Genomic DNA, 26,250 nt, shown 5'->3' with positions numbered 1-26,250 from the left:
AGTTGGCCTTCTTAACTTCAAAGGACAACTCCTCCAGGAAGGATTTTAGCCATTCCAATGCTTTGCCCTGGTTGCCTAATTCACTTAGTCTGTGTGCCGGCAATTCATAACCCACTATATCGAATACTGCACTTAGATCTAGCAGAAGTATTGCACCAGATCCCCCTGATCAAGAGTCCTCTTTAATTCTTCAGTTACTGCTATTAAAGCCAATTCCGTGCTGTGCTGCAGGTGGAATCCTATCTGGGTGGGTTGTAACCGGAGATGATCTTCCAGGAATTGTGACAACATTTTGTTAACATGCTTCTCCAAAATTTTGCTATTAAATGAGAGCAATGATATTGGAAGAAAATTCTATGGTAAAGCTACATCCAAATTCGGTTTCTTTAGCAGTGGTTTGACTATTGCTTGTTTCCATGCAGCAAGGACTCTCCATGTCTGAAGGGAAAGATTTAGCATATCAACAATGAAAGACAGGAGGACATCCATGGCCTCTGCAAGGATGTGCGGGGGTGCTGGATATGCTGGGAAGCCTGATCTAATTTCTTTGATAATCATTTGAGCCGTGTTGGTGTCCAGATCTGTGAAAAGAGATAGGACAGGAGTTGCAGCCCCCTGATGATCTAATTCTGGAATAGCAGGATTGTTCAATGTTGATTTCCCCCGCAGGGAGCTATAGATATCAGCGACCTTTTTATGAAAATAAGTGGCTAGCGCGTTACATTTCTCCTCTTTGGCTTGGTGGTAAGGGGTGCCTTGACTGATCGTGGTTAGGGATGTTACCACTCTAAACAACTCCTTAGAGGAAATCTTCGCCTTTATGATCTTTTTCTCAAAGAACCCTGCTTGAGCCTCTTTCATTTTCATATGGTGGATTCTAATCTCTTGTCTATGTGTCTATTTCATTCGGGGGGTCAAAGGTCTTTCTCCAGTCCCTTTCCAATTTTTTGCAACCTTTCTTCAGCAATACTAGCTGATCATTGAACCACGGGGAATTTCTGGCATGGTTAGTTGGATTGGAGTTTGTAAAAGGGAAGGCTTCCTCCAGTGACCGGAGGACCAACCTTTCCCAATTAGCATACACTTTGTCAATCCTTCTGCCAGCATTAAAGCCTGGAGTTTGCAAAGCTTCCACCCAGGCTTCAGATCTCAGTTTGGCCCAGTTTCTCAATTGGGGTGCTGAGACCGGCTTGGTGGGTCGGGAATGAGTCCCTTTGGCCTCTCTCTCCCCCAAGATAATAGTAATTAGATAATGATCTGACCAAGGAACAGGGGTTTAAAGACGTATTGATATTTTAGGGTCATTAGATATCACTGGTGGATCTTTTGGCTTCCAGATTGATCTTTCAGTTAAGGAACTATTTGAGTTGGAGACCAGATACAGGCGCAGTTGCAGTGGAAGCATTTCTGCAGGATTGGATGGGGATTTAAGTGAATGCGTTCCCTCCTTTTCCAGTAGGGGAGATACCATGTTCCTGTACTATATCAACTAACAGCTGCATATAAACATTAAACAATGTGGAGCTTAGTGACGAACCCTGTGGTACACTGCATGTTAAAGACTTTCTGTCTGAAAAGAAGTTGGCCTTCTTAACTTCAAAGGACAACTCCTCCAGGAAGGATTTTAGCCATTCCAATGCTTTGCCCTGGTTGCCTAATTCACTTAGTCTGTGTGCCGGCAATTCATAACCCACTATATCGAATACTGCACTTAGATCTAGCAGAAGTATTGCACCAGATCCCCCTGATCAAGAGTCCTCTTTAATTCTTCAGTTACTGCTATTAAAGCCAATTCCGTGCTGTGCTGCAGGTGGAATCCTATCTGGGTGGGTTGTAACCGGAGATGATCTTCCAGGAATTGTGACAACATTTTGTTAACATGCTTCTCCAAAATTTTGCTATTAAATGAGAGCAATGATATTGGAAGAAAATTCTATGGTAAAGCTACATCCAAATTCGGTTTCTTTAGCAGTGGTTTGACTATTGCTTGTTTCCATGCAGCAAGGACTCTCCATGTCTGAAGGGAAAGATTTAGCATATCAACAATGAAAGACAGGAGGACATCCATGGCCTCTGCAAGGATGTGCGGGGGTGCTGGATATGCTGGGAAGCCTGATCTAATTTCTTTGATAATCATTTGAGCCGTGTTGGTGTCCAGATCTGTGAAAAGAGATAGGACAGGAGTTGCAGCCCCCTGATGATCTAATTCTGGAATAGCAGGATTGTTCAATGTTGATTTCCCCCGCAGGGAGCTATAGATATCAGCGACCTTTTTATGAAAATAAGTGGCTAGCGCGTTACATTTCTCCTCTTTGGCTTGGTGGTAAGGGGTGCCTTGACTGATCGTGGTTAGGGATGTTACCACTCTAAACAACTCCTTAGAGGAAATCTTCGCCTTTATGATCTTTTTCTCAAAGAACCCTGCTTGAGCCTCTTTCATTTTCATATGGTGGATTCTAATCTCTTGTCTATGTGTCTATTTCATTCGGGGGGTCAAAGGTCTTTCTCCAGTCCCTTTCCAATTTTTTGCAACCTTTCTTCAGCAATACTAGCTGATCATTGAACCACGGGGAATTTCTGGCATGGTTAGTTGGATTGGAGTTTGTAAAAGGGAAGGCTTCCTCCAGTGACCGGAGGACCAACCTTTCCCAATTAGCATAAACTTTGTCAATCCTTCTGCCAGCATTAAAGCCTGGAGTTTGCAAAGCTTCCACCCAGGCTTCAGATCTCAGTTTGGCCCAGTTTCTCAATTGGGGTGCTGAGACCGGCTTGGTGGGTCGGGAATGAGTCCCTTTAGCCTCTCTCTCCCCCAAGATAATAGTAATTAGATAATGATCTGACCAAGGAACAGGGGTTTAAAGACGTATTGATATTTTAGGGTCATTAGATATCACTGGTGGATCTTTTGGCTTCCAGATTGATCTTTCAGTTAAGGAACTATTTGAGTTGGAGACCAGATACAGGCGCAGTTGCAGTGGAAGCATTTCTGCAGGATTGGATGGGGATTTAAGTGAATGCGTTCCCTCCTTTTCCAGTAGGGGAGATACCATGTTCCTGTACTATATCAACTAACAGCTGCATATAAACATTAAACAATGTGGAGCTTAGTGACGAACCCTGTGGTACACTGCATGTTAAAGACTTTCTGTCTGAAAAGAAGTTGGCCTTCTTAACTTCAAAGGACAACTCCTCCAGGAAGGATTTTAGCCATTCCAATGCTTTGCCCTGGTTGCCTAATTCACTTAGTCTGTGTGCCGGCAATTCATAACCCACTATATCGAATACTGCACTTAGATCTAGCAGAAGTATTGCACCAGATCCCCCTGATCAAGAGTCCTCTTTAATTCTTCAGTTACTGCTATTAAAGCCAATTCCGTGCTGTGCTGCAGGTGGAATCCTATCTGGGTGGGTTGTAACCGGAGATGATCTTCCAGGAATTGTGACAACATTTTGTTAACATGCTTCTCCAAAATTTTGCTATTAAATGAGAGCAATGATATTGGAAGAAAATTCTATGGTAAAGCTACATCCAAATTCGGTTTCTTTAGCAGTGGTTTGACTATTGCTTGTTTCCATGCAGCAAGGACTCTCCATGTCTGAAGGGAAAGATTTAGCATATCAACAATGAAAGACAGGAGGACATCCATGGCCTCTGCAAGGATGTGCGGGGGTGCTGGATATGCTGGGAAGCCTGATCTAATTTCTTTGATAATCATTTGAGCCGTGTTGGTGTCCAGATCTGTGAAAAGAGATAGGACAGGAGTTGCAGCCCCCTGATGATCTAATTCTGGAATAGCAGGATTGTTCAATGTTGATTTCCCCCGCAGGGAGCTATAGATATCAGCGACCTTTTTATGAAAATAAGTGGCTAGCGCGTTACATTTCTCCTCTTTGGCTTGGTGGTAAGGGGTGCCTTGACTGATCGTGGTTAGGGATTTTACCACTCTAAACAACTCCTTAGAGGAAATCTTCGCCTTTATGATCTTTTTCTCAAAGAACCCTGCTTGAGCCTCTTTCATTTTCATATGGTGGATTCTAATCTCTTGTCTATGTGTCTATTTCATTCGGGGGGGTCAAAGGTCTTTCTCCAGTCCCTTTCCAATTTTTTGCAACCTTTCTTCAGCAATACTAGCTGATCATTGAACCACGGGGAATTTCTGGCATGGTTAGTTGGATTGGAGTTTGTAAAAGGGAAGGCTTCCTCCAGTGACCGGAGGACCAACCTTTCCCAATTAGCATAAACTTTGTCAATCCTTCTGCCAGCATTAAAGCCTGGAGTTTGCAAAGCTTCCACCCAGGCTTCAGATCTCAGTTTGGCCCAGTTTCTCAATTGGGGTGCTGAGACCGGCTTGGTGGGTCGGGAATGAGTCCCTTTGGCCTCTCTCTCCCCCAAGATAATAGTAATTAGATAATGATCTGACCAAGGAACAGGGGTTTAAAGACGTATTGATATTTTAGGGTCATTAGATATCACTGGTGGATCTTTTGGCTTCCAGATTGATCTTTCAGTTAAGGAACTATTTGAGTTGGAGACCAGATACAGGCGCAGTTGCAGTGGAAGCATTTCTGCAGGATTGGATGGGGATTTAAGTGAATGCGTTCCCTCCTTTTCCAATGATTCAGAGGATTTTGTTTCAGTGCAGGAGACAGAATTGTTGGATTGTGTTAGCAATACCTTTAAGGAAAATTCAGGCATGGTTTCTGACTGCTTTTGAAATGGCAATGGAGACCCCTTATTTGATCAGGTCCAAGAGAGGTTGGTAAGGGGGCAGAAGAGAGACAGCTTGCATTAAATCTATTAGGTTCACTCAACCTTCTAGTTTGGAGACTTTCAGGGACTCAGGAAGATTCACAAAATTCAGTTTCAGGGTTGATCAGTGAGTCATGTGCTCCTTGAACTAGGAAAAGATAAAGGAGTGCATGGGGAGTATGGTTAAGTTGATGCGTGACACAAGATTTGGATCCCAATGAGGCCGATGAAATAGAGGTGGCTAATTTTTTTGCTGAATTATTTGATAAGTCACTTTCTTACAGAACAGTTATTTGTTATCAATCAGCAGTGGAAAGAGACCTTTAATTGGTAGGGTGATGAAAGGAATAAGGTTGAAAATGTGCCCAAAACCAAAGCATCAGTTACTTTGGAATGTAGATTTAGCTTTGAGAGTGTTTCAGGAAAGGCATACCAATGAGTTTTTAGAAGTAAGAGTTATCTTGAAAATCAGTCCTGTGTTTCGTCTCTTTTAGAAGAGTTTTAAATGCGGAAGTATTGGAGGTATCACACAGATTTCACCTACTGACAGGAGTGTTGTTAAAGCTTTAGAAAAAGAACAATAACTATGCCAATTATTTTTTGTCCAAAGTTAGATAGTTTGCCAAAATTATGTGTGGTTAAATGCATTAAAGAATATGAGTTCACACTGTTGGAAAAAAGGAGTGCTGGAGTGGATCAGTTAAGGTATCATCTGTGAAACTGTTTCATGCAGTTAGAAATGCAACCATTGCAAGGTAGGTTGAGTGTGCAATGAAGGAAGATGGTATTCATATGACTAAGTATTTGGCACATTTGACAAGGGATGCAATGGCAAGTAAAATATTTATGTCAGGGGTTAGGTTGAATGAAATTATGAAAGCAGTGGACTGGTCTAATGCAGATACATTTAGGAAATTTTACTGTATACCAATAGAACATGTTTCACACTGCGCTTTGAGAAACTTTTAACATGCCTTGCTTGGAAGCATAACAGAGCCAACCTGTAAAATGTATTTGCAAGGGATAGGGGGCGAAAGTGCTAACTTTCATACATGGCATTTCAGGCCTTAATCAGCAGAGCTAACTCTCAATTTAAATAGACTCAGCCACCAGAGACACGGCTTCTGTTACAGATACACTATAAATTCCAGCAACAAACACAATTTTTTTAATTATACCAGTATCATAGGCTAAGAACCCAGACACATGATAATGAGTAATGTACAGATAAGTACAGCAATATAGATTATGAAACCGTTCAGTATGTGTCATAGATTGATAGCCGTATCTGCAAGTGTCCTGTGGCAGAAGGAAAATAACATCAGCATTTAGGATGCCCAACCTAACATCTATTGTTATACAAACCTCATTGTTGGGCTTGGCCCTTTTGGCAGGTTCACCCCTGAACTTTTTGCCGTTTAATATGACATAGTGGTAGTGATTTGTGGTCTCTGCGCACTTTAGCACTGTGGCCCGTGTAAAGTGTGTGCACTCTCTGAGTGTGTGTGGTGAGATTGGCCTGCCCTCCCATAGGAATGCATGGCTGATATGTGTGTCCATGGTAGTTCCTGATGTGAGAGGAGTGCAGGGGCGAGTTTGGTATGTGAAAACTCGTGATATTAAATGCTGCACAAAGGCGTGCGCAGATTTAATTTGACTAGTGTAGAAGTTGGCATTTCTGTGTGCAGTGAATGGGAATTGACTGTCTGGCTTCTGAGTGACAGGGGCTGGCTGTTGTGCTTGGTTCCAGGAGCCAGGATGGGTCTGCCCGGTGGTAAATAGGGAGATCTGCATGTAGATAGGAGGGAGGAGTTGCACCGCTCCTGGATACTACGCCTGTTCCATGCTGCTCGCTGTAGCCTACGCCGCCTGATCACCATGTAGAGTCCTGGCATTGTGAGAGTCCTCAGTCTCCAGCTGCATGTCCTTTAGTGTGTTTGGTCAGGCCTGCACCTGCTTGTAGCTAACTTTATTCTACTTTTTTCTTTTTTTTCTTTGCTGGTTACCACCTTGTTTGGGTTCTCCTTAAATAGCGCCTCGCAAATAGCGATTATCGTGTTTTTCACAATCTGCGATTTTTCTTGAATGGCGATTGCGATTATTTAGCGAGTTCGCAATTGATTTCGCAGAATCCATGGTTTCTCGCTATTTCTAAATCGCAAATGGGCTGGTTCCAGGATTCTGCGGTTTTATTAGCGAAATCGCTATTTGTATATAGCGATTTCGCTATTTTGCTATTTTCACTATCATGAATTGCTTTCACTCAATTTGCGATCGCAATTGCTATTTCGCAGCTATTGCGATCGCAATTTGGCTTCATGAATCTGGCTGATTGCCTCCGGGATAAGCCTGACTGCTCGTGCCATGCTACCAAGGGGGTGAGCAGGGGTTATCTTTGGAGTGTAATTCCCTTGCCCTAACTAGAGTGGTGGTCTCTGCCTTGCTTTGGTGCAAGCCTCAGCCAACCAGAGATCCCATTTCTAACACTCATCTTAAAATATAATACAGAAATACAGTTTTTATTTCCTAAAACCAGACCATACCAGTTTCTTAAAATACACACCTCGACTCAAATAATAACTTTCCATTTCGCTAAATAAACACACACTCTGTGCGCTATCAAAATAAATTTTTCTCTCAAACATCAACCTTTATTTTGGGAAAAATAAATCAATGTTTGCAAATGACTCTTTTCAACACAAGGCGGGTTTGATTTTAGTAAACACACCGCATGCATCTGTGCCTACAAAACTGGTGTTGGCTTTGTAGTACTTCCCATAGGCACATACACACTGATGAGCGGCCCAGGCCCCAACACCATGAAAGACATGACACAGGATAGGCCATGTGCTGGGGTTGCTGGCCACAAAGGAAAAGACTGGCAGCAGTGAAGGCAGGTACAGGTGGTGCTGGCATAGCTAAACTGCCTATGGGCTGGCCTGGTCCCTGCCTCCTCCTCCCATTGACTGACCTTCTACAATGTTCAGCTTATAAGAGGAGTAAGCTGGGGTGTGTGGGCTGGGTCTCAGTGCCTAATTAGTAAAAGAAAGAGTGCCGGTGCCCGAAGCTCTTTCTAGAAGCCTGTGGTCTGTTTAATTAACTGTTGACAGGCCGAATATCAAGGCTGGTATTCTTAAATTCAGTGCACGCCTCTCTAATCCACTACCAGGCACTCCCTCTCCCTTTGTCTCAGTGATCTCACTTGCAGGTTTCACAGTCTGTCTCTTCCTGCATCTTTCCGATCAGTATGGTTTTTCCTCTCTTGCGCTCGGTCCCCAAAAATAGCTGTTGGTGCCCTCCACTGTAGCCACTGGCTCAAAGTGGCACTGGGTCGCTCCCTCTTGAATGTATATAGAACAAAACCGAAAGAACACCAGCTTGTAACCAGTATCACTTTATGCGGGAGGTGGGGCATTTATGTGTCTATTATTTTCAAACTTTCCTATTGGCACACAAGGCTTTAGGGCTGTGAAGGAATGTTCTTTACCTTCCTGTTTGGGGGTCTCTAGTTGGCACAGGTAGGTACTTGTGACAAATACGGACCCTTGCCTCTAGTCAGGGTAAGGGGGTACACTCATAAAATAACCCCTGCTCACCCCCTTGGTCGCTTGGCATGAACAGACAGGCTTATCTCAGAGGCAGTGTGTAAAGCATTTGTGACCACATACAGTAATCCAGTGACAAAACTACAGATTGCTACCACACAGGTTTTATATCAAAAATAAGTATTATTTATATAGACTTAACACAAGACCATAAACAACAAAAATCCACAATACTGTACTTAAAATGGTAGTTTTAGCTTAGTTCAGTTCAGTTCTTAAAATGCGACACTTTAAGTCAATGTACCTTGCGATGCGTTGCACTTCCCCAACAAAAGTGTTGCAGCGATAAGTTCCGGTGCAAAGAAATAAAGACGGGAAGATCTTCCAGATGCAGTGTGCTTCTTCGATGATGCGAGAAGTCTCGATTCGATGCATCAGCTGCAGCGGCTGAACCCTTGTTCAGCGATGCGACGGCCACAGCCTTGGCTGCGGCACTCTTCTCCGACGTTGCGAGAGGCTTCCGCACAATGCAACAACTAAAACGGCGACATCCAAGATGCGATGGCAGCAGCTCTGGCGGCGGCGTGCTTCTCCGTGGATGCGAGACGCTTCTCTCGAAGTGGTGTAATACAACAGCTACAGCGGCAACATCCAAGATGCGACGGCAGCAGCAGCAGCGACAGCAACACGCTTCCTCTTCATTGCGAGACGCTTCTCTCGATGAGGTGCAATACGACAGCTACAGCGGCGACATCCAAGATGTGATGGCAGAAGCAGTGACGGCGATACGCTTCTTCCTCTTGAGTCGCGGTCCCTCAGAAGGCCCAAAACAGCAGCAGGCACTTTCCAAAGAACTCTGGGGAGCTGGGGATGAAGTCTGTTGTCCCTGAGACTTCAGCAGGAGGCAAGCCTTGTTCCAAGCCCTTGGAGATCTTTACAAGTGGAAAATAAAATACAAAAAGTTCCTTTCTCCTTCCTTTGGCAGTCAGGCCACCACTGCAGGCCAATCCCCCAAGCAGCACTTCAGCTTATGGATAGTCTCTCCTCAGTTTCTTTAGGTTCCTCTCCTCAGTAAAGGTTTCTTCTTGTTTGTCCAAAAGTGATCTAATTTCTTAGGATCTGGGTCCCAATATTTATACCCCAAAATCCTTTGTTCTCTGAGGGCAGAGGGGCCTTTGCCTAGTCCAAACCAGTTCTGGAGCACTCTGTTTACATGACTTCTTCTTTCCTTTCACAGTGCAGGGCAGAAACCTCAGACGCCCCACAGGAGGTGGAGCAAGCATTGTGGAGGAAAGGCACAGCCCTGGAGCACTCTGTTGACATGTTTCCTTCTCTCCTTTCACAGTGCAGGGCAGAGACATCAGAGGCACCACAGTGGGTGGAGCCAGCATTGTGGGGGGGCAGGCACAGTGCTATTCAGATCCCAGGTGCAACTCCTCCCTCCCATCTAGATGCAGATCTCTCTATTCTCCACTGGGCGGACTCACCCTGTCTCCTGGAATCCCCCAGCCCTGTCACCCAAACTCCAGACAAGTAATACGCAACCTAGCAAAGGCAGGCTTGGATAGTTAGAAAAGAAAATACCTACTTTCTAAAAGTGGTATTTTCAAACACAGAAGGTGAAAACCAACTTCACTAAAAGATGTATTTTCTCATTCTGAGTTCAGGCATACTAAACTCGAATTTCTACCATGTTCCCCGAGTCAGTTAGGATTATAAAATGTAATAATCTAACTGTGGCCTATGGAGAACAGGTAGCCTTGCAATAGTGAACATCAAAAATGGTTGTAATTCCCTATTAGGACATGCCACACACACCAGGGCATGTCCTACCTTCTACTTATAATGCACCCTGCTCTTGGGCCTACCATAGGGGTATCTGCTATGAAGAAAAGGGAAGGTTTAGGGACTGGCAAGTGGGTGCACTTGCCCAGTCAGCATGGCAGTACCAGACTGCACACGGGCTCTGCAATGGCAAGCCTTAGACAAACTTTTACAGGCTGCTTCTGTGGGTTGAGAAGTTGACTATTTTCTTCTTCTCCTTCCTTTTGCCACAGAGCCTTGATAAAGAGCTATTTTTGTAACTCCATATGTTGTATATAATCGCAATTGCCACAGATTGATACCACTATGTGCTGCAAGACAAACGAAAGATCTTGCTTATCTGAGTCATATCTCCCCCTTTCTTGTAACTCTTGTGACAGGCATAGATACATTTTTTCAGCTTGTTGTAAAGATGCAAAAATAATTTTATAAAGCTGACCATCGTAGAATTAGGAATAGGGTAAATATTTTGGAAACATTTGTGATAAGTGCCACATCCTTTTGGCTAACATTCTACGTTCCATAAGTTCGTTTATCGTGAATCCATGGCGTGCCTATAGTTTAGACATTTTTCATTACATGTATAACTCACAGGTTGCACTCTATAGGATTTGCAGACTGAAATCTGATATTTTATATATTTTAGGAATACACCTGTTGTGGCCATTAACTTTTCGAGTGCCCAAGAACTGTTCGCCTGTTTCCTGTATACAGGTTCTGTTAATCTTCATAAAACAGTGAGTTTGTTACAATGTATATGAATATAGTTAACAAATGGTTTCACAGAAAGAAATTATGTAATAATCTTTGTTATGAACTGATTGAAGTTTCTAATATGTAACTAGAATATTTGTATGCTACAGCAAAAAAAAATTCTGTTGTGTGTTTATCAACTCTGTTTCAAACAATGAACTCTTTTATTTTCTCCTTGGTTTAGTTTTGAGTACTGCACAATCTTGGCTCTTATGACTTTATCAGCTTTGTCGTGGTAACAAGATAAGAGATATAATATTTTGACAGCAAAAATGTAGGTTTTTATTAAATGTGTTTTCTTTTTTTTAAATAATATATCTTAATGTGTTCTTTATGCCCTGTATTAATATTTTGAATATATTATAACAGATTGTTTTTTCTATATGTATGTTTCAGATATCACTATCATTTTGTGGCTCCTGAAGAAGGCGTTGTTTGCGCCGAAACGTGCGTCGAGTTTCACTCGCCACAGTGTTGTCTCTTACGGTTACCAGTGATATTACTTTGTAGAGGTGTACTTTGTATGATGAAATAATAAATGTATGAAATATATGTCTTTTAATTATAATTTTAGTACCATACGGTGATGGTCATGCCATTTACTTGTATGATTTTTATCTGTCTTCCTTAAAATCATGATTCATTTTATTTTAACTCTCTATGTATGATTTTTTCGCTGTCACTTTATATTACTTGTTTACCATATTGTTGACTGCCTAGGGTTTTTTGTTCACACATTATTATCCCTGCCCTAGGAGTTCACTGACACCATTGTCCAGGGGGTCCTTGTTTTTTTCAATTTTGTGGGTGGCACAACCAGTGCTGCAAGCCCGCTAGCAGCATTTGGATTACCAGCCCTGTGCACTCCTGGAGCACGGTACTAGGGTCTGACAAGTTAACCAAAGCAGTCAATCATGGAATCACTAATCCTTACATCAATTTACAATAGGGAGAGCATATGCACTTTAGCACTGATCAGCAGTGGTAAAGTGCCCAGAGTCATAATACCAACAAAAGCAGGTCAGACAAAACACAGGAGGAAGGCAAAAAGTTCAGGGATGACCCTGCAAAAAGGGCCATGTCCAACACTTCCTTACAGACATTTAACGCCAGGGCCTTTGTTTTCACACATTCTAAGCCTAAACTGAAAAAGAAATTGAAAGCAAGCCCCCTGCAAAAAGGAGACTAAAGATGAACTAAAGAGATGAAATAACAGAAGTTTTGCCTGTAGATTAATACATTATCCATGGTTTAGAAGTCTTCATCAACTCTATACTGACTAGTTATAATGGCTAATGAACTGGATGGTATTACTTTGAAAACCTCACAATTGCAATTCAGGTGCAGTACTCCTCCTGGAATCTCTTGTTCACCAGTTATAGTTTTCAATGGATCCATTTGTGGGAAGGAGATTGGAGTATCTAAGTGAACTATTCCTATTTTCTCAGTAGCAGCTCAATAGATGTTGCTGCATATAACCTTGCTTTGATTGATATTCCCCGAGATGTTTGCCTTCTGCAGCCAAACCCGTCTTTCTTGGCCATAGATCTTTGTGCACTTCACTTCTGCTAACCAGGTGCTTGTGCTCTCCCCTCCCCTGATAACATTGACATATACCTAATTGACACATTTAATTTACTTGTAAGTCCCAAGTCAATGGGACAACATGTACCAATGCCTGCAGGCCTACCATTGCAGCTTGGGTTGGCAGTTTTAAACCTGGCAGACCTCGCATTAGAAACTTTTGCCAAACCTAAACCCTCCTTTTTTAATGCTAATGCACCACATCTAAGGGAACATGTGATAACCAAGCTATTTATATAAAATCATGTCATGACACTACATGATATGCCTTCAGTGAAAAAATATAATTTATTGTTGACAAAGAAAAACCATGAAGTTGTTTTTTGTAGGACCTTTTATTTTACATTGTATTATACTGCTTTGGATTACTGAGTTACCAAGATTAGAAGTGACTAATTTCTTCTGAGAGTGCACAGAGGGAACATTACTCCTGGCAAGTTAACGCCTTGCACAATTGTCAGTATTGATGCCCATGGTCAGAGGGCGATACTCTGGTGAACTCACCCAACTTTGCTACAAGTGAGCACAGTTTTAATTCACCCTTAACCAGTGGTGTGTATTTGTCAGTTTATTCAACAGTCTCTGTCGCTTAGTGCATGAGTAATAACCACACAGAATATAATTAAAACAGCACTAATGCAGGTCGCAAACTGCAATAATAATATGAACATTACTAAAATGATTGGAATGTCCGTGGCAGCATAACTTACTAAAGGCTAACTGGCTTCTGGAGTTTCTCGGGATTTATCATACTGCATATCTGTTCACAGTAGAGAAGCTGTGATTATCAGACTTTGATCGGGAAAGAGTGTTTCCTCTACATGAAAACAAACATCAGTTGAGCTTTGCTCCTTTCCTCTGAATATTGGCCTTGTATCAGCTTTCAGGATAGCAATGGATACTGCAGCATTATGGCAGTCTGGCAATACCTCTTTTGATAAACTGATGAAGACCTTTCTGAATTGGTGGTCACTTCATAAGATCTTTATAAGGTTGGCCATGACCTTTACTGTACATTGGGGACTTTCCAGTTAGTCTGAAAGAAATCGGAATGAAACAGTATGATGACATTCTGTCAATTCAGATTACATGTTTATTTTCCACATTCACTGTCCAACCTTCAAATATAGATATCAGGGACTTGTGGCAGAGGTATATTGCCTAAAGTGTTTGTCATTATTTGGATGAGTTGACATGTTCACAATTAATTACATGAGGCATACAGGCCAAAGGCAGACAGGTTAACGTATTGTGATGAAAATGGAGTCTGGCTTAGGAGTCTTCATGGCAGCCTGATCATTCTCTACATGTAGGTTACTCTCCTAGCATTGCTAAACCTCAAACACGAGTGCGGCATTTGGAGTTCTACATTTCTTGTTACATCATAATGTCAATTTATTACAACCTCCACTTAATAAAATAATGTTTACCTTCTTCACCTTCACAGGTGGTGTCACTATTTAACTTTGCCAAATCCTTAAGAAATCAGGGATACACATTTGCAAATATTAAGAAGTTTTGGGGTTCTTTGACATTGGTTCTAGAGGGCTTACATTTATAAATGATAATCCAGGCTGGCCTATTTTCTATCTGTCCCATGCTTTGTCCGAAATCAAAATGTACTATTATGTTATGTTCTTTGGATAGTTATTATTGTTCAGGTCTTCCCTGGGTTGAGGGGACCGACAAGTGTCCTTTGGCAGGCAGAGTTATCAAATTCGGCCAAGAATGTTTTTGGGACTCTGGAGGTATGATGAGTGGCTGAACTGGTTTTAAGCCAGAACAGTTAGGTGAATTTCTTTTTGCCAGTACTATGTTAGGGCTAGAGCATGTTACTGTGGCAATGAATGCCAGTATAACAGTCTATAGAGTACTAATACCAGCTAAACTAGTGTCCAGAAAAGAGTGAAACATTTGGGTTCACTATGCACAAAATGTGAATTTATTACAGCAGCTATCTTGAATAGGAATACATTTAAGGCTAGCTGAGCCTCCTTCTGTAGGAAAATATCATTTCCTTGAGTGGTTAGCTTTAAGAAGAACTTTATGTTCAACATCCTTCCATGCCTTCATATTCCTGCACGCCACCCACTTATCTTGCAACCTGGTGATCTGCACCATTCTAGAATGAGCTTGCCACCAGCAGGCAACTCCCTGAATTGGTGCCACCATGGAAGGGCTCACTTTAGCCAGGTGGAGTAGGACCAAAATCCGTACTGTACATTAGCTGCAAGACACAAGGATGTGCTGCCTTTTATTCTAAAAACTTAGTTGTGTGACCACATGGCTGCCACTAGTGAGTCCCATTGCTGGATGCAACACACTAGTGAACCACATGTTTTTTGGTCTCTGACGAAAATGGTAGACTATTCACTAGGTTGAGTCTGAGTTTATCTAATGTAAGATTTTTAACAATGAGTTTATTCTTTTGATTCATACGTCCTAATTTATGAAACCATCAGGTTGTAAGAGGATACGCAGTTTAAAATAATGGTCTTTTTGAAGTATGTGCCAGTAAGTCTGAGCCATTTCTACAAATAGTTGAAAACATACAATCTCACACTATGAGTGTTCTTTTAGGCATATGCCACAGGGGCGAATTTTTAAGGGAAGCCACACCAATAGAATATGTTCATTGTTGTGTTGGCAGTCAGGTTTGTGGAATTAAGGATTAATCATGAATCAAGGATTAAGCACCTGCCGCCCTGAACCATTGACATTTTTATCAGGCCAAGCAAAGAGTAATTAACACTCATTGAAACCGGATGGCTCTGTAATTAACTAATGTAGAGGAATCTTTGATAATTCAAAACTGCGACGCTCACATTTTTCACTTGAGAGAACTTTAGACACCTTTGCCTCAAATTTAAACAAAATATGTTTGGTACAATAAACCCAGGGTGAAGGCCAAAAACCAACCATCCCCCATTAGGAAGCTCCTTTCATTGTGGGTGAAGAGAAAGAGATGGGAGTGGGAAACCAGGATAAAAGTACAAAACATCCAAATGCATTGTTGTACTTTTATTGAAGGAAGGATGAAATGTGCATAAACACATCCTATGTGAGTGTATGTGCTCTCTTAGCCTCCCTTCACTGTAGGAAGAGGTATTTCCTAATCTGAGAGAGTGAATGCTGACAGGAAACATTTTGGAATGGGAAAGAGTGCTCCCATATTCATGAACTTCACTCCTGGCCAGCCGGATCAGCTCACTACAAAAAGACACATCTCACTCCCATGAGAATGAAAACAGCAAGAAATCCACAGAGAGAAAGAGACTCAAGGACTTGGAATGCAGCATATGTTTGTGAATAAAGTCATTAACGCTCTGAAAGAAGTGTTATGGCAGTCCACTACAACTCTGCTTTTAGTACTCTCGTCTTTTTCCAAAAGCTCTCTTTGATGGTTGGCAGTCAGCAGGTGCAGTAGCAAGACCAGTAGCATAGTGGAACTCCATTTAGCCCACGAAAAGTAATTACCCTAAGTAATATCAGCCTGTCTGAGGCTAATTAAAAAAATTAAACTCCTATTTCATAAAACCAAATTAGATATTTAAAATATGGCTTGGATTTATGTTGTTGAAGCAAGATAGCATGCATAAGTGTATTGTTTTACACATTGCTGCCACCAAACTCTGGTTATAACTGTACCATTAATTTAAATCACCTGATCCTTAACTTGAGGTTGGTGTACCCGAGAGGGTCTGTAACAGCTATTCAGGGGATCCACCACTATTTGGAAAATTAAATATTATCAGCACATTATTAAAGTACACACACATAAAAGAAGCAAAACTGAGCAATTTAAAAATTTTAAAAGCTCTGTAAATGTGAAGGAATTTGAAACCGGAATAAAAAAAAATATTTGGTATCCTTAGCTTGATTTGTGGGAGTATAGCAAATGGAATAGTGTACGGCCAATTGGTGGCTTTAAATGATGCACTGGTATGTGCTGCGAAAAAAAGACAATGCAGCTGGAGCAAAAAGACAACGTGTTGTGCTAGAGTCTAGCATATGAGTTTCTTTCAGAAATAAAACTGCGTTTGAAAAGCTCCAAACTTTTCACTAAAATTTCGAACTTTGGGCATTTTGTTGTTTGTGAATTCAAAAAAATACTTCATAATTTGTGTATCTGTTTGTAATGTACTCTTTTTCGATATTGGTGTGTACTGTTTCAAATGGATAAAGTTTACATTGGATACATGGTTTAGTCCAGAGCCCCCTGCTTCCAGTAGTGAAAGTTGAAAAGAACCGTGAATTGAGGCTTTTCCCGAAGGAAGCAAAACACCTCTGTCCCACTCTGCAAGAAACATTTCTTAATAGTGGGAATAAACAATCCTCCTGACTAGTTCCAAGGTGATCTATAACTACTCAAGTGTGTAACTGGGTAGAGTGGTTTTACTTCCACGTTCCTATAACTAAGCCTTGTCTTCATATTTTTAGGTCGAGCATTCTTGTACATACTTTAGTATGTACTTATATGTGTATGTACTTTTTGGGCACTGGAGATAAGCCCTATGACTTGTCTGCTTCTGATTAGGGACTTTTTTTTCCGTTCAACTGCGTCCAACTGTCTTGATACAAAACGTCCAGGAGAGGTCAGTAAAATACGAGAATTGCTTTCTGCTGAGGGACTTAAAAAAAAAAAATTCTGGCAACTGCCTCTATTTAACTTTCTTGATAGAAAACGACCAGCAGAGGTCAGTAAAATACCAGAATCACTTTAGCATTCTCTAGATTCCAGTCCATAGAAATGGTCTTCCACAAGCACACGTAGACAATAATATTTTTTTCAAACCTATTCAGTGATATGACTACCGAAGGCCCTGATTTTATATTAAAAACAGAGCTTTGGGTTATACCATTTCCTGCTGAAAGGCAATATTTCTCTCTGTGTTTCTCTACCTGACCTGTCATGCAGTTTGGTTCTTACTTTCCCTCCATGTTAAAGAACAGTAGCTGTTTCAGCACCCAGGCTAATGTTCTGCATAGCTAAATACGTGTAAGGTCCCAAAGGCGCGACCGATTGCAATGCAAATGCTTGTTACTTCTGAATGTCACTCCTGGTGTCCTAACTTATTTTCAGACTAGTTTCACAGTACCTGGTGCAGCAGTGAAAATTACTAAGGGGAGTCCATCCGCCATCCTGTTGTAAACCGGGACCGGCCGCCATGCATGGAGCGTTCCCGCTCACCCGATCACGATGCGACCGCCACCATGGCAGTCAGACCTTGATCATTGACATTGCCGCCGCGATGTCAATATGCCATGTTGTGCATTTCATAGCACTACGTGGAAGGGACCACATGGTGCCTGCCACGTAGTGCTGTGAAATGGAGGGGGGTACCATGGGTACCCCCCAGTGCTAACCACTGTTCCCGTACACAGAGGGGGCCCACAACGGGCCCCCAAATTCATTCTCTGCTAGCCTTTCCATGGCGGCTGGCTGAGGCCAACATCGTAATATGACGGACGGTGCCTGCTAGGCACCCCCACCATTTTACATATGCTGACCACTCCGCTGGCAGAACGGTGTTGGGCGTTCATTACGACCGCTAAATTCATGGAATGATTCCCCCCGCCATTGTAATACGGCGGGGGGGGAAATTGCTGTAAGATGGCGGAGGGCCTGCTACTGCTAGGCTGGCGGCGGCAGGCCCTACGCTATCGTAATTGGCCCCTTAGTGCTGACTAAGACCTGTTATGCTGGCAAGAGCTCACAAAAAAGGTACAAATGCTATAGAAACAAAAAACATAAACTGAGGTACATCACGGGCAGCAGGAATTTCTGGGGAAACACAAGGAGATGATGGGCGGAGTGCTGAAACTTTTCAGACGCTCACCCCCAGTCACAGATCTGGGTTAAATCCATCATCATTCTTTAGCTCACTTCGTCACCTCAGTTCAGACCGAGCTATATACAAATCAGTCTTGGCCCTGTGCCTCATGGAAACAGTCCAGCCCGAACTGCCAAGCCTGGTCTTCTCTTAACTGGAAACAAGCATCCTGGGACTGGTTTCTGGGTAACACCCTTCATCAGCCAGGCTAGCTTGAATCCTGTGGCAATGTGAGCAGGGACCCATGTCTGGGCATACCCTGCCAACTTAGGGCGAACAAAGTAAACACAAGGAGATGATGGACGGAGTGCTGACATTTTTCAGACACTCACCCCCAGTCACAGATCTGGGTTGAATCCATCATCATTCTTTAGCTCACTTTGCCACCTCAGTTCAGACCCAGCTGTATGCAAATCAGTCTTGACCCTGTGCCTCATGGGAATTTCTCTCAGTATTTCACACTGAGGTTAGCAAATTGTGATTTTAGTTAAGAATGGTGTGGGGTGCATCTGAAATAATCTCCTAGTGGAAATGTCTACTAAGACCGTGTTGCTTTCTTTCCTCCACTGTGATTGGTTGCTAAGGGAAACCTACCAGACTATGCCTGATGTTCAAGCGTGTCACTTTAATAAATACAAGGGAATCATACTTTTTCAACATAAAACAAAAATACCATGGCTCAAAAGTTTAAAAGACTCACAATAAGATGCTCCAGTGTTAGTAAGTTCCTGTATGTCTTGGTCTCACCTAAGATGTCCCCAGTTACACTGTGGGTGAAGGTGCCAACATTTTCCCCTCCCTCTACTGGGAATTGGTGAGCAGAAAAAACAGCAATCTGAGTAGCTGTTAAAGCCATGAGTAGCTCTGAACAAAAATCATGTTTCAGATAATGAGTGAAGGCCATTGCCTCAGACCAAAAAGACAATAAAACCTCTCAGCTCTTTCTCCAGCAGGAAAGACAGAGAGTGTGGTCTACTGTATGTAATGGGTGCAGAATGCCAAAAAGTATTACTGAGACGATTTGGTAACATAATCAGTCTGAAAACCTTAGAGAAGTTCATTATTAAAGTAGCATATACTTTATACGTGGTTGAATCTACCAATCCTCTTGGCTCCATGAAGTTTCTGCTACTGTGAGATATCAGGAGAAGAAGAAAATGCAACAACAGTTGGACACAAATACCCTGTTTTTTATCATCAAAAACAAAATCCTGAAGAGAATCTGATATTTGTAGGGTGGGCGAATACGTACCACACTTGATTTGTAAATGCATGTTTGCATAATTAGTGCTTTCAGTATTCATTAATATCATGTCTCATAAGAAAGTAATAAAGAAATCAAACACCAATTCTACTTCCCATCACTACTGCACACAGCCTCAGCTACTCGAATCCAGAGTTTAGTCTGAAAACACAAGCATCTCTAGGTCGTGCACTCATCAGTGCATGGAGAAACAAAAAAGGATTGTTAGAATTTCCCACAGTGTTCATCTGCAGGCCCCGGATGGTTCAAGATCTGATACCTCATGCAGGCGCTCTCTCTGGGATAAAACACATAGAATATTTTAAAAGCAAAATCACATGAATGAGATTGATATCTACATGTCAACCAGGGGAGGCTCATCCATGTGGGCGGAGGAATGTTGCCCCACTGCTTTCTTGCAGTGCGAGAAGAAACATAAAATACAATTTTATGTTTTTACTTCTCACACTGCGAGAAAGTAGAAAAATAAGGGTTTGGTTGGGGGAGGGCAGGTGGGCGGTCCTGCTGCAGGGCAGGTGAGGAGTGGCTTACCCACTGGTGTGGGCGCTGACTGTTTGACCAAACCATTCATACGCACTCTCCTGATTTCTCCATGTAGGCTGCATGTGAGGACAGCGTGTACTACTGCTGCTTGTCCTCTACCTGCCTTGTATGTGTGTTTTACCTGTCCTGCATGTGTGAAAGGTCTCGGTTTGCTGCTTCAGCACTGTGCCTGTTCTAGTGATGACTCGAGTGTATACTGCTGATGCTCAAGCTGTTCCTGTTTTGTGTATAAGGTAACGATGCTGTGATTGAGGCCTGCACTGCTGATGTCAATGCATTGGCTGACCTATTTCTACAGGATGCCTGACCAATAGCGGACAGTGCGGTATCAGGTCTGTCTTTAAGAAAGGAAGCTGGCAATTTTTCTCCTTGTGCCTCACTTTACCCACCGATGTATTGACGTCTGGACTGGTCTTGTCAGTGGTGTACGTGTTGCTACGGCTGCCTGCGCTGCACCTCATTAATCTGTGTTTACAGGGGCAGTCTGCTGAACTTTTTCTCACGCTGTAACCATTGTTTGTGTGCCAGGGACCTCCGTACTGCAGTCTGTAACTGTCCAGTATTTGTGAAGAAAATGGCGCTGGTAGTGCCTGTAGTCTACCTGCTTTTTGTAAGGGCGCGCAGCTACTTCAACTTCATGGCATGTGGGTGTATTGACTGTAAAAAAGTGGGCACCAATGTTTTTTGCGCACTGAATCCGCTCTGCGTGTGAGAGAACCCTTTGCCCATGTTGTGTCCGTTCTTTATGTGAAGAAAGCTTGGGCTGCTGCTTCCCAATCGCGCTTGATTTGTGTTTGAGGGAAGGTTGCAAAGATGCTTGTCTTGCCATGCCTACTCCCTGTGTTAGTTTAGCTTGAGAAAGCAGCTACCGTACTAGAGACAAACTATTGGATTTGATGAGGCTTGTTCCCTCGTGTTTATGTTATTCTTCTGAAGATGTTACAAAGCTTTGATCTCAAGGGCAATGCTCGCCAGAGTGTGAAATTTATTGAATAATCAATGTCTCTTCTGAGCCTGACAACTCCCTGTTGCCATTAATGGGTCAGAGACAATGTGTGAACTACAGTAAATTGTGCATCATCTAAGCAGAGGAGCAGATGTTTTAAGTTTTGATTTGTGGAAAAGGACTCGGCTTTGCTTTACAGGATGCTTAAGCTTTTTACATTGTCAGTACTTGTAATTTGATGGGTACATTTATTACATTTATAGTACAGTAACTGAAGGGCTCCTTAAACGAATCTTCCACTGTAACAGTAATACGCCTTACCCACACCCAACAAGGAAAACATGGAATCTTAGAACGCCAGCCATCCCATTTACACCTACTCACGCCCACACAGAAACATAAAATTGAGAGGAAAAAATATATGCATCTTCATATCTATTGCCCTGTGCCGGTGTCCCCATAAGAGTTGGTGCTATGTGCTTGTCAACAATTGTTTCAGTCTTTTATTTCCTATTTTTTGGTGGAACAGGGAAACGTTGCACCACAAAATAAAGGACTACAACTTTTTTTTCTTTGCACTGCTCACCTCGTGTGCTGGCACTCAATGTGTTTTTGTTGTTCAAAGCCCCCCCCCATATATATTAATAAAAGACATTCTCTAGCAGTATTATTTTGATTCATTCAACTCCTGTTGCCATTATTGGGTGAGAGAATGTTGCCTAACGGCTAGGGTGGTAAACGTCGGAGCTGGAAACAGGGCTCGAGTCTCGGCAGGGATGCTCACAGTTCTGTGATTCTGGGCAAATTACTTAATATCCCCGTGCCTAACAAATGTGTGCTTCTGTAACGTAACTGGTGCTCATGTAAAGTGCTCTTATACATCGGGTCTAGTTCACGCTATATAAAACTCCACAAAAAGCTAGTGTGCGCAATATAAAACTCCACAAAAAGCTAGGAGCATAATTGAAATCTGCATATTACAAAAATGATGTGGTATATGAATAAATCTGTTATGCTGTGGTAAATGCTGCAGTCACGGACTCACAAAAATCCAGCTGTAGATTGGTAAATCTTTCTCTTTTATATGAAAAATTAATCTGAACTGGTATTTTACATGGTATTTTACTAAAGAGATGAAACCTTTGATACGTTGTTGAATAATTGTTTTATCTAATTGGAACTGGGTTTTCAGCGGACAACTAATATGTCTAACATGTATATACATAGGTGCTTATACTGTCTTGATATGATGTCATCAAAAGCTGTAAACTTTATGAATGGTAATTAATGGGGATGTATGACGTTACGACGCGTACCGTCACAACGCGTGCTGTTACAACGCGTCTTTTACAACGCAAGCCGTGACAACGACTTGCGTTGGGGGCGCGGATCGAGAATAGTATAATTTACTATTCTAACACCAGTTCCCGTGGACACTAGGGAAGGTGTTGGAATAGTAAATATACTATTCTTAATCCTGTAGCGCCCTCCAGCGCAAGTCGTGGTTACGACTTGCGTTGTAAAGGATGCGTCGTAACAGCACTGCGTTGAAACATCCGCGGTGTAAAGGGTGTTTCCCAATTAATGGTTTTAATATGTACAGTATATGTTCCTCTGCAGACTGTTTAATTTTATTGGAATTGTTATGGTTTTAATTAACTTAAACAATAAAGATTTATTCATCACCTGTCTTCGCCATTGTTTATCAATAATTTATTCACTAGAGTTAAACAAAACAAACACTCAAAATCCTAGCAGCTGCCTACTGTGAGCTGAACTTTGAAGAGAACACCGTTTTCAAGGTAACTACACCAAAATCAACATGTATAATATTGTATTGCCATCTGAGGGTTCTGGTGAAATTTACAAACCACTTGGCATTCCATGAACCCCTAGACACAACATTGCACAGGTACCCATTACAATAAAAGTGGTAAAATAAACACAGATTTAGACTTTGATTACTACAGTGCAAATGTCAAATCCCATATTATGATGTTAATAGAGGTCCATATTCTGGACCTTTTGGATCATCGTGCTCCTGTATGGGGGTTAATCACACAATGAACCCATACAATGAGACTCTGCTGTTGGTCTGCTAAATACATGTTTTAATAAACATGAACACATGAAAGAAGGGCATGACATAAACCAGATATGCAATTGAGTAGAGCGCAATAAGCTATTTACCACCAATGATGATGGCGGAGAGGGCCACCATAACTCACACCACATCACCTAAAATGATACTAACTCCATCTTGAATGGGAAGTATCCTAATTTTGGTCCTTGAAAAGAGTTGATAGAAGCCTCCTGGGCCATTACAGACTCAAAGCGCTACTAGATGCAGAGAGCATGTTTTTACGAAAGTGATCCTGAATGAATTAGAACATCTTATCCGCGTGCATAGTTTGATTCCCTTTAATCAAACTGGATACAGAAAGGGTGAATTAACAAATGATAATGTCATGGATTTGTAAATCATGGCAATATCCGCTGCATTAAATGAAAACAATCAGTTACAAGGCTGATCTGTTCATGACAGAGTGGAGAGGGAGATACTATAGCAGATGCTTAACGACGTGAGAATTGGCAATATTTTACTTGCTTTAATTCAAAGGCTTCATCGACATACCTGGTTCAAGGTTCAAACTAACAAAGCAGTATGATCGCTCCCAAAATGGATACCTTTAATGGCCACAAATTCTTTTTAATTTATATATTGCTGATAGGGTCACCAATTTATCGAAAGTTAAGTGTGATATGCCTCAATAAGGCAATACCCAGTTTTAGCCTATGCCAATGCACTAATTCTTGCCAATCAGCCTTCAAAAACAGATATAACTTGCGATGAACACATCAAACGAATCGGTCACCGAACATGTTGTCAAGGAGGGCAGCAGGTGTTCAAATAGAAATTGTGTTTAGTTTTCAGTATTCCATCATGGCAGCCATTGTTGACATGTTTCAGCCCAACGCAGGCTTTCAAATATTCAGAAAGCCTGAAATGAGAAGAATCACATCGCCAATGGCTGCCAGATTGCTACTTGTTATAAAAAAAATGAAAAACACATTTTCAAAGTCATTCATAAGGGAGCCCCTTCATTTGTTCTCTGAAGATTTAACAAAAAAAGAAAAATAATAATAATAGTGTATATACCTAGCCACACACACACTTGACATAGAGTAATGTCAGACACACATACTCTAGTCATACAGTACAAGTACTTAAACCAATACATAAATGTGCTTCACTGAAATATCAACTCAAATACACATACCATTACATCTATAGAAAAGGACTCACAGTCAATACTTTTACATATGCACGTGCATACCAAAATATACACAACGGTACTCTGCAAAAGCACGACCATGCATACTATTTTGCAAAGATGATTTCTCACATTGCTTTCTAAATAATGAGACTGTAGAAATGACAACTGGTAACACACACATTTTGTAACGAAAGTTGTGTTAGAGGTTCCCACCTTTTGCCCTTCAATGTCTGCTGTTATGTGGCAAGTGTCTCCATCTTCCGCCTCTCCCATCTTCACAAGGCTGACCTCGATGCTGCCAACTGACTTTCCACCATTTAGAGTTCTGGATTCACAAAAGAAAAAAATGTTTTATTTTTTTTGCCACCAATCTGTAAATAAAAACTTCAAATAAAGATATCTCGTTTGGTATTCATAGTACATCTTAGTCTTTAGGAAACTGTGGTACAAAAGCAACACCCTGACTGTAAGAACATACATTTCTGTTCACATTAATTAAAAAATTAACTACAATACATGCAGCCACAATCAATCAATGCTAAAAACCATCACACAATGAATGAGTTAAATATCTAGAGCACACTGAGACTTTTAATAATCGCAAAAATTGATGTTGGTGTGCCATGTGTAGCTAGGCGAGTGTGCATGGTCTGAACATGGAATCTCTCTCGACCAACATCCATCGTGAGGATGGAGTGAACGTCGGTAGGGAATACCGGCACAGCAAGAAGCACCGAGCGAGACACTTCTCAGCTCAGGAGACATATACTAGCTGTACATTAACAGTCGTTTAAACCATATCAGTTCTACATTCAGTACTATTAAGGGCTCTTTTAGAGCGGAACATCTAATCAGAGAAAAACGTGATAACAACATGCGTAAAGTAAACCAGTCCGCACCGAAGCATCATAAACTACAGAAACTAAAAAGTCAGCATATGCAAATACGTGAACACGTGTGGCAAGGTAAGCAAATATGTCTTTTAAAAGATGCAGCCCAAAGTACATACCTTCTAGATGAAGAATCAAAGGATCCTGCGAGATATTTTTTATGCGCCCAGGTTTCTAAAACACGACCCTCAGAGCGCAGTCAATGCCCTATTTATTTTACAGTCCCATTAGTCATTGCTAAACAAGCAAACAAACCCATTTCTGCAAAACCTCGCAGCTACTGCTGACTATCAGACATAAAAGGCAGCGTGCTAATGTAGCCTGAAGTCATCCGAAATAATGTACGAAACCCTGCAGATAGTCTGAAAATGGATGAGCACTGCCCCAGGTAAGCACAATGCTGCTGTTCCATAAATAGCACGCGCCTTCTTTCTCAAAATGTGTGCACTTGGCAGCTGCTTTTACTAATGCACGACCTTTACACCCGGCAGCAATGAAAAAGTTTCATAACCTGAAAACTTACTTCAAATTCACAGTTGGCTGCCCTGCGGTCTCACGGTGGCAGCCTTGGCCAGCATTCTGAGGTTGGAAATACAGAGTGCTCGGAATGAAAATTCAGATCCGGCGTAAAGAAATTCAAACACTCCTACTTCCTGGACCGTCCCCTTCCTTCCCAGAAGCTCCCAACTTGTGTGGCAAATGTCCAACCAGAAAGGCACTCCCTTGCGGTTTAGAAGGCGGCGCCAATATACTGAGCAGGTGAGCGGCTGAGGAAAAGCTATAAATTATCTTTCGTTTACTTTGCATTACCATATGAACAGCTGGAACACAGAGTCTAGTACAGGCTGTATAGTGTAACCTATATTTTTGTCACCGAAACAGGTGTACATTACGACCTTCTAACGGGAGTAACTTATGTTTATTAGGCTTATTAAAAAAACAACTTTCATACCCAGGCTTGTGCAGCATACCCCTTGACAAAGAAACCGATGTAAATGAATTGCAATCTCGAAAAAGCTAACTTGCATTATTTTTCTCG

At 41.8% G+C, this 26,250-nt stretch overlaps 1 protein-coding gene across 3 annotated transcripts in view; it reads right to left on the bottom strand.

Moving 5' to 3' along the window:
- INPP4B (inositol polyphosphate-4-phosphatase type II B) overlaps positions 1 to 26,250 on the bottom strand; it is a 2,612,828-nt gene that overhangs the window by 1,093,402 nt on the left and 1,493,176 nt on the right. Inside the window, exons 1-2 of one of the 3 annotated variants that reach the window (XM_086962225.1) lie at positions 25,735 to 25,963; positions 24,535 to 24,646 (exon numbers count right to left, since the gene is read on the bottom strand). In XM_086962225.1, coding sequence (XP_086818351.1) covers positions 24,535 to 24,594 — 60 coding nt within the window. In that variant the 5' untranslated portion in view covers positions 24,595 to 24,646; positions 25,735 to 25,963. Of the gene's footprint in view, positions 1 to 24,534; positions 24,647 to 25,734; positions 25,964 to 26,250 lie in introns of those variants that run through there. The other 2 variants (XM_086962226.1, XM_086962227.1) reach the window with 2 other exon arrangements.

The sequence above is a fragment of the Lissotriton vulgaris genome, chromosome 3_1, assembly GCF_964263255.1.
Source record: "Lissotriton vulgaris chromosome 3_1, aLisVul1.2, whole genome shotgun sequence".
Taxonomy (NCBI): Eukaryota; Metazoa; Chordata; class Amphibia; order Caudata; family Salamandridae; genus Lissotriton; species Lissotriton vulgaris.
Note: the sequence above shows the minus strand (reverse complement) of the source record. Positions and strands in the feature narration are given on the sequence as shown.